The 14,037-nt window shown below is 42.1% G+C and overlaps 1 protein-coding gene across 22 annotated transcripts in view; it reads right to left on the bottom strand.

The window, feature by feature from the left end:
* DOCK9 (dedicator of cytokinesis 9) overlaps positions 1-14,037 on the bottom strand; it is a 294,889-nt gene that overhangs the window by 42,393 nt on the left and 238,459 nt on the right. For 8 of the 22 annotated variants that reach the window (XM_087865029.1, XM_087865033.1, XM_045810973.2 and 5 more), the window contains 5 exons: positions 13,829-14,011; positions 11,938-12,051; positions 11,626-11,841; positions 10,070-10,127; positions 7,366-7,472 (listed from right to left, as the gene is read on the bottom strand). In XM_087865029.1, coding sequence (XP_087721155.1) covers positions 7,366-7,472; positions 10,070-10,127; positions 11,626-11,841; positions 11,938-12,051; positions 13,829-14,011 — 678 coding nt within the window. Of the gene's footprint in view, positions 1-7,332; positions 7,473-9,048; positions 9,127-10,069; positions 10,128-11,625; positions 11,842-11,937; positions 12,052-13,828; positions 14,012-14,037 lie in introns of all 22 variants that reach the window. The other 14 variants (XM_087865020.1, XM_087865025.1, XM_087865028.1 and 11 more) reach the window with 3 other exon arrangements.

The following is a 14,037-nucleotide window of genomic DNA, read 5'->3' as shown; positions in this document are numbered from 1 at the left end:
ACTATAGGTGTGAATACACAATGATGATACCCTGTTTGTGGATGGGACTAAAGAGACCTACAGATTCTTAATTCCATGTTGTAGCAGTTACAGCACAATAAGCATCTGGATTTGTTTTAATGTTATCTCACAGAAAATTGAAATTTCTTTTCAAAGAATTATAAAAGTTATAACTTGGCGTAGTCACTACCACATTGTTAAGCTGATTCTTTACTTCACTCATTCACACATTTTACCAAGCATCTACTATGTGCAAGGCACTGTGCTTGACACTGCGGTAATAAAACAAATTTATATAAATAAAATTAAGTTTCTGTAATTTATAAAAATGGTTCTATAGATTTTTCTATAAATGTGGAAGGCAGGTTTTAGATGGTTTATTAGGCTATGTCACATAAATGAAACTTGTTTTGAGGAGGAGGCCTTCAAAGACACACAGAGGTTATCCTTCAGAGCAGCTAGAACTGATGTACTAGAGACTCGTGACCACCAACTGGAAGATGGGAGGTACATGTTAAGATACCAAGGACAAGGATAACAGTGATTTCAAGTATTTGCCCAAACTGCAAGTCACAATGGTAGATGCTCTGAGTTGAGAGCAGTAGGGGTTTATTTATTTAACAGTAGTCAGTGTGTCTATGGGTGAGTACTGGGGAAGCCAATGATCAGTGAATAAAGCACTTCCTGCTCTCAAAGAGTCCAGTATGAAGACTGATCCATAAAGAGATTACAGAAAACAGTGGTAAGTGCTGATAAAGAAACATGCAGGCAATCAAGGATGCAGACAGGAACGACATCCATTTAGTGATGTGGGAAAGGAGAGACACAGAGTGTTCTAGAAAATGGTCACTAAGTCTTAAAAATGATCAGGAGTTAGTAAGATGAAGGTGAAAGGTGGCAGCAGGAAGGAAGAGAGGGGAGACATTCCAGGGAGAAGGAACAGCACGGGCAAAAGATACAGGAGGGGAGGGCAGCACGGTGGGTGGGTGAGGAATTTACAAGTAGTCTGAGGGGTTATTCAGAGTATAAAATCTGAATCAGGGAGTGGCAAGAGATGAGGCTGGGGGGCGGTGGGGTGGAAAGGATTTAAACAGACTAAATAGCTATACTCAAAGTTTTCTACGTCAAAAATAAATTAATTAAATGTAGATAATTTTGAGATATGAAAATACATATAGGCTTACATCAACCACCACAATGATGAAGTATTCTATAAGGAAGATGTTACTTGATTTTGAAATGATCTGCTGTCTATTCATGTAAGGTATCTTTATAGCAGCCTTTCAGGTATATTTTAAATGGCCCTAGATTTAGGCACTTAATAAATATATATTAAATAGAATTTATGGGCCAAATGCATCAAATTGGGAGTCTAAGATTTGAATATTATTCTTGATCTTATTCAGTCAAACCAGAAACATGTGAAAAGTTTAATAACAGTAAACCTGAACTCAAGTAGCATATCAATACGTAGGCAACTGAGCTAATTATGGAAAAATCTGTCATATTTGGTTCAGAAAGATGGATTTCAACCAGGGAAACTCCTCCAGAATGGCTGGAAAATGAGAACATTTGATAAAGCCAACAGAGCTTAGTAAATAACTGAAATAAGTATTGCAATTTGATGGCAATTGGGAATTAGGAAATAACACATCAACTTTAATGTGCTACTGGACATTATCTTTTTTTTTGATTCAGGAATCAGATCTACGGTTTATCAGTCTGATATCAGTTATTATTATAAAGAAATGATAATATATACTACAAAAAGCAATGTCTGTATAGATTTACTCAAACTAAGGGGGGCCTGGGTGGCTCAGTCAGTTAAGTGTCCGACTCTTAGTTTCGGCTCAGGTCATGATCTCACAGATAGTGGGATGGAGCCTCACGTCAGCTCTGTTCTCAGCAGGGAGTCTGCTTGAGATTCTCTCCCTCTGCCCTTCCCCCACTTTCTCTCTCTCTCTCAAATACATAAATCTTTAAAAAAAAAAAAAAACACCAAACTAAAAATAGCTTGTATAAGAAAAGATAAGCCCTCTCATAAAAGTAGAGAGTATGGATTACTAAACATCGAAGTTTAATTTATAATTTAGTAAGGTAAATTATTCAGGATAATGTCAACTCTATATATATCCAGACATTTAGAGCTGGTGCATTAATAATTCTTTGAACAGAAATAACCAGTAAAAGAAAAAAAAGTACCAGTAATCACAGATAGTTCAGCATGTGAGACCATATGTCAACACAAAATTATAGAGTCATAGGAACTATGATGTCATAGTAACTAAATACTGGGGCATATATGAATGATACTCTCAGCAGAAATTCCATGTATTAATTTACTTAGAATTCCCAGCAATCACCATACTCGAAAACCAGAGCTAATCCAGACAATGGTCAGATGATGAACTTGAATGGTAGTTATATATAGAAAGCTTGATGGTTTTATCACCTTGCTTAAAATTCAAATGCCAAGATATATTATCTAAATTGCCAATAGATGCCAAGAACTATAAGTAATTACTGGTTGGAAAAAAAAACCCTCAATGGACTTTATGCATCTGGAAATCTCACATTTTATGTTATTAGACTGATTTTAAAAAGATCTCAGTGCACCAAGCTCATGAGCCATTGAGACAACTGCTTAAAATGTAATTAGTCAGTTCCATTTTTAAGCGTGCCCCAGCGATGCAACTGAGGTCACTGAGCACCTGTCTGTGGAAACAGCACACTAATGTTGTATATGGGGGGGTGTGCACAAAAACGCCTATAGGAGCCTGTGTATGTGCAGGGTACTTAAAAATTTTTTTATTTAAATGCCAATTTTTCCATCTAGCATTGATTAATTTAATCTAACCTTACTTATGAAGCTAGATGTTGGCCCTATTATCTGCTATTTAGAAATAACATAAATGGGGACGCCTGGGTGGCTCTGTTGGTTAAGCATCTGCCTTCGGCTCAGGTCATGATCCCAGGGTCCTGGAATCGAGTCCTGCAGCGGGCTCCTTGCTCAGCAGGGAGCCTGCTTCTCCCTCTGCCTGCTACTCCCCCTGCTTGTGTTCACTCTCTCCCTGACAAATAAATAAATAAAATCCTAAAATAAAAATAATGTAAATGTGTGACCGGGCTGGGGCAATGGCATACTTTATGGTGTAATTCACACGTCGTCCACCATATTATTTTTTCTCAAGATAGAGCTGAAAACCCTTTTCAGCAAAATAATCACTTGCAATGCTTAAAATACAGATTCCCAGGTACCATACTCAACCAACTGACTCTGGGGACTGGCAGAGCGGGAAGACTGGAAATCTATATCTGTAACAGGAATCTAAGTAATTTCTTTTTTTTTTTTTTTTGCTTTTCATTTATTTTATTTTATTATGATTTTTTATTATATTATGTTAGGAATCTAAGTAATTTCTAACTAAGCATACTAAAATTTGAGGACTACTGAACCAGGTGATGCTTTCTAAGGCAGGCACATCACTTACATAAACCCAAGCTAGCACATGGCACCACAGCTAGTTTATGGAATGAATCAATATATGTAAATACAGAAATTTCCAGGTCACAAAGAACTCAGACAACTTCTAGTTCAGACTATAAGGGACTGTGGTTTTGCGTTTCTCCTCACTGGGCAGAAAGCAGCAGATGCTGTAGTGTGCTAGGGCAGAGACCTCATTGTGCTCACATTTCAATCTCCAGCACCCAGTTCAGTGCCAAGGAAACTCAGTAAATATTTGCAAAATGAAGCAGGCCAATATGTCCTGATATGAGCCAAGGGTAGATCAGTTAGAGCAGTCCCATGGGCGAAGTCACCGGTCACTACTGCAATGACCTGCATGACTACAAAAGTGCCTCCATGGATATTGATCCTGGGGTTACAAAGAAGTTTTAGCAAGTGGGCAAATAGTGAGGATGCACTGTATTTTCTACTTCCCCTTCCAGAGTGCCTCTTGGCCTGTCCTTGCTAGCTCCGTGCTTTGGGAGGTTGATGCACCATGACGGCTGGCCTGCAGGCGAGGCTCCCTGTCCTCTGGCTCCCAGCTGAGCTCAGCCAGTGCAAGGCCCAGGAGGAGCCTGGAGGGCAGGTGGAGAGTGAGGATGGGGTGGCTATGCACATGCCCCTTCCTGCCAGGGTATGGGACTGAGCTCTCCCCTACAACCTGTCAGGTGGCCCCCCTGTGGAGTTTCTCTCTCTCCCCTCCCCTTGCCCACAGGGTGAGAGGTGGTACCTCAGCTGTTGCTAACCTCAAGGGCACTGCAATATTACTTGTTGGTTTCCCTACACCCTATCCAAACTTATCAAAATAGTCCCCTTATTAACCTTTCTTCAATGTCCCGAGTGTGCTATTTCTACACGGGATCCCGAGGGAGGGATCGCAAAACTTCACGGGCTGTGTGGACTTTCGGCACCACAGGGGACTCAGAATTCTTCATTCTGTACAGGCTCCAACTTGCGTAACAGAATTGTAAACAGGAATGGGATGTTTCTTTTTATCTAATCAAAAACAGCTGGGAGGGAGTCTGCTCTTTAGATCAGAGTCAGGCAAGATGAACCGCGATCAATAAAAACCCATCTGACGTGTGCTGCTAGGAGAATTGTGTGTTCTTATGCAGTGCCATGAAAATCATGTTAGGAGAGCACAAGGCATTTAAGTACATCTAGTAACGCAGATTAAAAGGGCAATGATTTTTATTAAGCTACGTGTTACACACCTATTCCCATCAGCTTTCCCCAAAACTCCTTCTGGGAGAGAGACATTCAACTTCCTCTTTTTCTTGAAACATCCTGATAGCCAAAGCAAAAATGTAGGTGGCAAGTTCTGTTTTCCTGGCTTTTGGAACACGTTCTTTCAAATCCCAGCTAGTTTCAATCTTGACATGCAGGAGTTGCTTAGGACTTTATAACCCCACCGTGTCATATCCTAATCGTTACAGATCGTCACGTACTATGGACCTTGTTAAACATTTACCAACTTTATGCTTCAAGGACAGGGTGGAAAATCCATATTCTGGAAATCACTGATAAAATTACCCCTCTCACATGTTTAGTGATCACTCAGGCTGGGTGCCATTCACAAATTTCCTCAATAAAGCCTGAGCTTGATTTCCTAGGCTGATTCCCTAGCCTGCAGGGATTACTCCAGCCTATTACTTAATCAGATGAGCAAACCTGAGCTTCATTTTATCATCCCCGCAGGACAGGTTACGGAGAACTGTTTACTTTCAAATCTTGAGTCGTTCTTGGCACCAGCGCTTTCCTTATCAAGTTCTAAACAAAATGCTCTACTCCTGAGGTCTGTCTAGGCACCAGGTTGGACGAGGGTGGTTTCTGCAAGGAGACAATACATTCAAGCCTCTTCTCAGAGAAAAACCCAGTCACACTCGCCTTGAAGGAGGAGTTCAAGGCCAAGAGTGTGCAAGGCTTATTGCCTCGGTGACAGGTTTCACACTTCAGAGCAAAAATTAAAACTTAGCATCTGCCCAGAAGTTTCAACGTAGACAGGCAGCCGAACTGTTAATGCCAAGTAATAATTAACTGGTCTTTTTCCCTCTTTGGGATTCCTAGAAAACTTTATCTATCATGGTTAAAATTATTTTGATATTTAAATGTGAAATGCACTCAATATATTATCCTTGTTTCTCATGTTTACTTTTTAATTTAGGGGGTCATTTGAGACTAGACACTTTATGACAGTGGTTTTTAAACTAGGACCACCTAAGACCACCTTCATTTACATATCATTAAAATTATAGAGAATTCCTTAAAAATTACTGAGAACTTTTATGTATATGGGTCTTATCTCTCAATATTTATAATATTAGGAATGGCAACTAGAAAATGTTAAAAGATTTATTAATTTAATTAAGATAATAATAAACCTACTACATGTTAATGAAAAAATAACATTTTTTAATGAAAAAAATAACATTTTCCCCAAAAAACCCCAAAACAATTAAGGAAAAGAGTAGCACTGTTTTATGTTTTTGCAACTCTCTTCAATGTCTGACATCATAGGAGAAGCCTGCATTCTCCAGTCCGCTTCCGCACTCCATCTATCAACATGCCGTTTTGGTGATGTACACAAAGAAAGTCCAACCTTGCACAGACATTTGGATGGAAAAGAAGGGACCTCAAAGACTTCCTGAAAGGGTCTCGGGGACCCCAAGACTTCCTGGGCCACACTTTGAACTGATTCATGGACTGGTTAATGCCATGGAAGATGTTTGTTCGTGGCCCTACTTACTGGCAAGAACATGATTCAAAGTCATAATAGTAATTATAGGACCTCCACATCATAAAAACAAGTACAACAGAGGCAGAAGATATTTACTTCTTCCTCTGTTCTTTCTCTCCATGAGAAGAAACAAACAATTTTATTTTTCTTTATTTAAAAGACAGGCAATTACATCGAAAACCGGGGATGTACTGTATGGTGACTAACATAATATAATAAAAAATCATAATAAATAAATAAATAAATAAATAAATAAATAAATAAATAAATAAATAAAAAATAAATAAATAAAAGACAGGCAAGATGGACAAGCTTCCCCTCAACTCTTCCATTCTGCTCTGAGCTGAGCATGGAAAGCCCTTCTGGCAGACAGTGATCAATGAGGAAATTCAGGAAACGCGGGCAGAACACTGGCATTTGCTCCAATTCCTAGCTTTATTTTAAAACTTTCTGGGTCCAGATAAGTGGCTGCAAGGTGATCCTGTTTTGGCAAGAAAGAGGCAGGAACTGCCACAATGATCTAACGCTGAACCTTCTGATCTCTACTGGGGGTGGGACAGGGTGTTCTTCTTCACCGATGGTGAGAAGGAACTTGCTAAGGCGTGCAAGTGGAGGCAGAGAATCGGGCTGCTCTAAGCCCCTGAGCCCAGTCTGGCCTCTTATGGCTTTGCATGTCTGCGGACATGGGAGAGAAGTCAGTGTGGGAGATACCGATTTAAAAGTCTGAGTGGCCGGTTAATTCAGCTGGCTAGAGTGTGATGTTAATAAAAGTCAGATTAAAATAGCAATAAAACCCATGAGCTGGAGAAATTAATGGCTAGAAAGAATGAAAAACCTTATGGTCAAAATACTGGACCTTTTCCCACATGTGTTTGAGCTCTTAGCCTCACTTTCCTCCTAACTAGCTCCTCAAACTCTCTTTCCAGAGGACAGGAGGAATTCCTAGAAAGGGGAATGGCAGAGCTCTTGCTGTTCTGTTTCAGCCGTCTGGAGCATTAGTTTAGTCAGAGTGAAGTGGGTAGTGGCAGCTGCTGAGAGAAAACCATTGTGTGACATGCTGGCAGAGCAGAGCCGCCTCTGAGATACTCACGGACTGAAGACCCCCGCCAGCCGAGGCGCTCACCTCGTTGAAGTGGACATCCTGCATTCCGACGTCTTCCATCATGGAGGCCTCCTCGTCTATATTTGGGGTAATCACCCTGAATGCTGTGCATCCTTGTCTAAACATGCCTAGAATGGACACAGCAGGGGACAGAGCCGGTCAGTAACCCGTAAGTGGACGGACCTGGAGGGTTCTTCCTGCCCGCCATGTTTCCGTGTTGAAGGAGACAACGGACTCTGAAGTCTCTTAGGCCTCGGACCACCGTTCACAGGGAGCCACAGTGTGCTTCTCTTCATTTGCTTCCTCATACCTAGCCTTCTCCTCCCTCAATTCTTTCCTCATCCTTTTAATTTTTCACCCACCTTTATTAAATGTATGCAACCTTTAAATAAACCGTAAATAAACTGAAATAGGTACTGGATGCAAATCAGTAGTTTTAAAATAACAACAATAACTTGATTTGGTACCGTGACCCATGCTCAGATACCAACAAAAATAAAGCCAAAGCCAGTCAAAGAGAAACACGACTCAAACAGAACTGTTTCCTTCAAGTCGTCACCTCCCCCTCTGTGGCTGAGGGTAACCCAGAACTCAGATGAGAACTTGCTCTTCTCCTTCATGAAGCAGTCTACCAAGAGGTAACTCAACCACAGCCATGGGCTGAGAGGCCGTTTGAGCTGCTTCCGTATCTGCTGCCTGGGGGGTAAGGACAGGCGTCCTGTCCTCCCCACAGCCGAAGAGCAGGAGCACCGGCAGCATGAATATTTCAGGGGCCTAAGTACTCTGATTCTCTAGGGGAAATGGTATAATTTATCCCGGGATAAATAACCAGGATAAGGACAAACCCCTGGGGAGCCTGGGTAACTCAGTCGGTTAAGCGTCTGCCTTCAGCTCAGGTCATGAGCCCAGGGTCCTGGGATCAAGTCCCGCATTGGGCTCCCTGCTCAGCGGGGAGTCTGCTTCTCCCTCTCCCTCTGCCTGCTGCTCCCCCAGCTTGTGGTGTCTCTTTCTGTCAAATAAAGAAATAAAATCTTAAAAAAAAAAAAAAAAAAAGGACAAACCCCTTAAGCAATAATGGCCCATTTGGGGCCTTCACTCATCTTGGAGTGACTGGGGGAAAAGTTGTATGTCAGTTGGACAATGTCAGCTGGGCAAAAATGATCAAGCACAGAAGGACTTGAAACATCTTGCTACTCTACTCTGAGATCACTGTTCATAATAACACAAAAGAAAACTCAAAACTTGAATTGAGACCTCCCCTATTTTGGGAAAAAGAAGAACATAGAGTATTTTGCAGGTCTTGAAAGAGCAGATTTGTGAAGGCAGAGATTCTTCTGCTACACGATGGTCAAAGTTTCTAAGCCTTGAGACAAAAGACTCCCGATGACAAGTATTAATCTAGGGGCTTGAGGATATGTTAACATACAAAAAAGCAAAATTATAGAAGCCGACCACCCAGGTTTCTGGCTAGAGAGTACATTTAAAATATACACCTCAGCTCCCATGGAGTGACTACAAGGGCGGCCCAAGTGCTTCCCCTCCTTGCACAGGAACAGACCGCCATGGAACTGGACAGGAAGAGAAGGAAGGGAAGGAGAGCCAAGTCTATCCATGCAGAGTTGCAAGGGAAAATCCCCACACCTCTAAGTGTCAGGTGGATGGGGCAGTGGGGGCCCTGGGGGCTGGGCCCACCCTCAGGCTCACCTCCCCGGCGCCTCCTCTGGCAGGTGCTGTGGCTGGAGGGGAAGAGGGGCGGCTCCGGACGGAGGACTATGTCTGCTTCTAAACACGAGGAAATGTATTACCTGACAAAAGGTCTCAACAGGAAATCATGCTAGTAGCAAGAGAATACGGAAACCCTCTTTAATGTCTTTTTCTTTTGGGCTCTGATGTATGACAAGTCTAGATTCCCTTCGATTCCATCCCAAACAGCCAGCTATACCAGAAACCCAGAAATGCCCTGGCCCTGGCATCTAACTTTATACCATTGCTCATTCTGTAAACGTACTTCCTGTAAGCCAGATCTTGTACCACTTGTGCTCCAGGACACGGGCTAGAAAAGCACAAGCTTTTCTAAAAACCTCGGTGCTCTTGATTTTGAAATGGAAATGAGCAACTGGTGTTTAACCAAAAGAACCCATTGAAGAATTCATGGCCTGCTCAATTGGGAACAAACATACAATGCACAAAAGACCAGCACTCCCACACGCCTGTCCTCTCCTTCCCTGGGGAGGTAAGGTTTCTGGCCAGCGAGGCTGCCTAGCCACATAATAAAGCCAACTGAGCTGTGGGTCTAAAAAAACATTGTCTGATAATCTCCCATTAAAACTGTCATTTGATTGATAAAACCGTTCCAGTGGGAACTATTTTAGGGGAAAATAAATCTTCTCTCAGCTCAACATTGGCCAGTTAAAGACACACAGATGCAAAGCTCATTAACTGGTTTTTGCAAGATAGAGCCATTAGCTAAAGGTTACACAGTAACATGCTGTCTAGTTTTGTTTTTGAAATTGGCACCTCTGCTGTGCCTACCAAGCCAAGCCAGTGTCTTACCAGTGAATAAAACAATGAACACAGTACACACACACACACACACACACACACACACACACACACACACACATCCAACCCCCCCTCTCCAAATCTTTCTGAATGGCTCTCACTTGTCTTTGCTGCTTTGTACAGTTTTATATTCATTTCACAGAACACAGGAATCATTCCTTACCTTTCCGTGTGAGATATTCTGCCACCAGGGCTGTGACATGGACGTAACACATTGCTGCCTACAATAAAAGACATGTGCTTCAGAATCACCATGTATACAGCGTGTCAGAATGCTCCCAGACAGAAATCGACTGACTGCAGGCACTTATATTGATCTCAAGGAAGCTAGGGTTCCTAATAGCTGACATCTTACCTTTTGAAAAAACTGGAACAATTCACATAAACTGAAATTTTGAAATAAATTGCAAATTGAGACAAATGGTAGTAAGTTTGCTAAGGCTCATTTCTGCTTAGAATTACTAAGTTTTAATATAAAAGATAAAAAAGCACTTTTTTCCTTACTATTTCAAAGATTTCTGCATCATTTCTCTTAAGGTAATAAGATGACCATTTGAAGAAAAGTCATGTGTCTTTCTAGATTCTGAGACAATTGCTCAAATTTCAGCAGCTAATAGTTTTCTCTCAACTTAAAAAAAAAAAGATATAGCAACTGTTTCCCAATAGAATTCTAAACCAAAATTATAACTTAATGCTAATTAGGTAACATTCTAAACACTTTAAGATGAAAGAAAAAACTTTTTTTTTTTTACGAAGTTGCCACAGTGTTATAAAAAATCAAAAATAGCTGTTGGAAATGAACCCGATTCTGATGCCTGAGCCCCTGGTTCTTGTCAGAATGACCGAAAAATTACTACTAGTAGTAATACGTAATTCACTTTTATGATGCTAGTATGTAGTTCAGATTAAATTTATGGTCAAACAGAATGGACTTCTTGAATAATCAATATGTAAAAAAATTACATAAAATTTTCAGATGTAGAACATAATTGTATTAATTTAGGCAATTACAGAAGTTTACAAGTAAAATCACGCTTCTTTGGTAATACTGTTGATCATACCTAAATGCTTTTTAGGCCCAAATCATAAATGCAGTTTTCAGAGAAACACAGAAGCTGCCACACAGCCCGCTGCTTTCCTTAATGTCTCCCTCTTACAGATGATGTCACGAGGCACAGAGGGGTGAAAAGTGGGTTCAATGTCACAGGCTGCGTAAGTGTTGGATGTGAGATTCGGTCTGTCTCCAGGGCCCACACACCCAACTCCCTGCCACCACCCCTTCTACTTATGGAAACACGCTCTGTACATGGGCAGCGCTCTGACCACAACCACAGATGACAATGGACTACTTCCAAAAGGAAAAAGCAGTGTCCTATCATTACTTTAATAACAGGCACGTTAAATTTCATCATAAAAGAGCTGAAGTTTAGAACCAGAGAGGAGTTTTGATGCAGAAACTGAGCGCACTTGAATTAGCAGGTGTTTACATGACTGTGGATGCTAAGAGCTTTCAAACAATGCTGTCCTGTGACAGAAACCTTCCCTCACAGTGTTGTAAACCATCCAGATGCTTAGAAGACATGAAGTGACCCCGAGCCTAAAACTGTTAAGTATCACTTCTTTTGATTATTGGGAAATTTTTCTTAAAATTGGCTTCTTTTAGTGAATGAGACATAATTAGTCTTCCCAAAAACCCAGCTCGAGAGGCTGCAAGACTACCTCAGACAGATCCCCATTCTTGACATGGATCCTGGCCATGCTGTCCAGCCATGTCTTCCTGAGCTCAGGAGTGCTGGCATAGGACTTGGCCAGACTGTACTGGAGGTCCACCAGCATCTCCGGGTCATTCTCATGCTCCTTCATCTGGGCGGTGGCCATCAGGACTGTTCGTATCCTTTTGGTCAAGTCCTTCACGTCCGAGGAGAAGGTAGTGTGCTAAAACAAGGGTGGAAGAAGGACACGTGGCGTTCAGCTGTGTTCTGCCTGTCTGCATACATACTAGATGATGAGGCAGTCTTGGGGGCCACCCACCTTGATGAGCCTGTCACTGTTGGCACAGTTGTTGATGATGGACAGGGACTGCTGGAATCTGGTTCCCCCGATCCCAACAACATCTGCTATCAGCTGGCTGACGGAAATAATGACCTTAGGGACACACAAATGTGAACAAATCATTTCACCTTCAGATGACTCCCCAGACTTGGCTCCTACCTTCAGTTAGGATGTGCATGAGGACAGGGCAAAGTTTTGAGCCCAGATCATTCCAGAGCAGGAAACAATGTCTCAGTCATTTTTCTCCCCTTCCAAGAATCATTTCAGGAGGTGATTTTGCTATCCTTAAGTATTTTGTTTGCATAGCAACATGCTCCTCAGGAGAGTGTAGAGACATGAGAATCAGATAAGCCCGTTTCACTTGAAAGGTCACTTACTTTCTCTAATAAACAGGGAGACCTTATTACTTACCTCCTTGGTTACTGGCTTGAATGTATACGCACTAAATATTCAATAAGTGGACTTGTCCCTTGCATTTTATATTAAAACATATACATATTAACTATGCAATGGGGGGGGGGATCTGTCTTTATTGTGAAGTGCTCTGCATTTACCCAGTCACTTAAGCTAAGACGTGGATTCTATCTTTATTCCCTCCTTTTCCTCTACCATCCCCAGGTACCATCAATCACTAAGTACTGTCAACTCATTATCCCCTTCTTCTAACCTTACCATACCAGGTCCAAGACACCATCCTCTCTGGCCTGGATTTGACCATGGTTTCCCCAAAGTCTCTCCAGCTAAGGCCTTGACTCTCCTGATTCCTTCTCAGCACTAGTCCAGGCAATCCCTCCAAATACGCAATGATGTCTTCTCAACTTGTTCCCACCCATACTCTTTACTTCACTGTAAGGACTTTCTCTAGTTCCCTGGACAGGCCCTTCCCCTCATGTATTCATCACCTGGAATATGCTCACCCTCTACATCTGCTAGCCCCTATTCATTTCCCACAATTTCTAGAAGTCTCCCTGCCCCAGCCAGATGCCCCTCCCCTCCCTGGTGCACTTAAGTTCCTCTATTACAGCACTAGGGACGGTGTACTAAGAAAAGCTTTGGGGTTTGTCTGTTTTCCAGTGAACTATACATTCTATGAGGGTCAGGAGAGGGTTCTATTTTGTTCATGGTTATATCCGTGAATCCTAGCACATAGTTTGCAACAATATTGCAACAATTTTTTAAAAAGAGAAATAAATACAGAGATGGAGAAGGCACTCCTACATGAGTTTACAGAAAAAGGGAGTCTACAAAAATACATAAGAACTTTACATATCTTGCATGGTTCCCAGAGCAGAGCATTTGGGACATTTTAACTCTGGAGAGATGGCAGGTGTGTCAATAGATGGAAGACAGAAAAGAATTGCTTTAGGGGCCTCTGGATGGCTCGGTCGGTTAAGAGTCTGCCTTCGGCTCAGGTCATGATCTCGGGGTCCTGGATCAGGCCCCACGTTGGGCTCTGTGCTCAGCAGGGAGTCTGCTTTGCCCTCTTATTCTCCCTCTGTGCTCTCTTTCGCCCAAATAAACAGAATCTTAAAAAAAAAAAAAAAAAGAACCACTTTGGACTCTGTGTTTTACCTAAGATGTTTGCTATTGGGCACCCTCACGCAGATTCTAATAGGTGGTGATTCAATGGAATTTCAGTCCGTCCAATATTGAGTCAATATTTAAACGCCAGTTTACCAACAGAAATGCACTCTGGGCCCAAATCTTACAATGTGGAGAATGAAATAAACCAAACCAGTAAATGTGACTTTCCAATTCTCCATCTCAAGCCCTACTTACGCTGATGTAAACCGGTGAATGCGACGAAGGCTTCCTGCTAACACAGAATCCCACAGAACACACCTGTGCTGGAGAGTGACCCTCCACCCACCTGCAAATGTGTGCGGACGAAGGACTTCTTTCCAGTGTAGTCGAAGTTGTTCCTCATGAGGAAGTACAGCAGCTGGGAGGCCTCGGTTCTGATGGAGCTGAGCTTCGAGTTGCAGCACTTGAGGATCTCATAGCACAGAGCAGCACACATGTCAGCCCTCCCTTCGTAGAACGTCGAGGGGAACTAGGTGAACACCAGAGAGCAAGGGC

The sequence above is a fragment of the Ursus americanus genome, chromosome 10 (genome assembly GCF_024610735.1).
Source record: "Ursus americanus isolate L20-20 chromosome 10, mUrsAme1.1.p, whole genome shotgun sequence".
Lineage (NCBI taxonomy): Eukaryota > Metazoa > Chordata > Mammalia > Carnivora > Ursidae > Ursus > Ursus americanus.
Note: the sequence above shows the minus strand (reverse complement) of the source record. Positions and strands in the feature narration are given on the sequence as shown.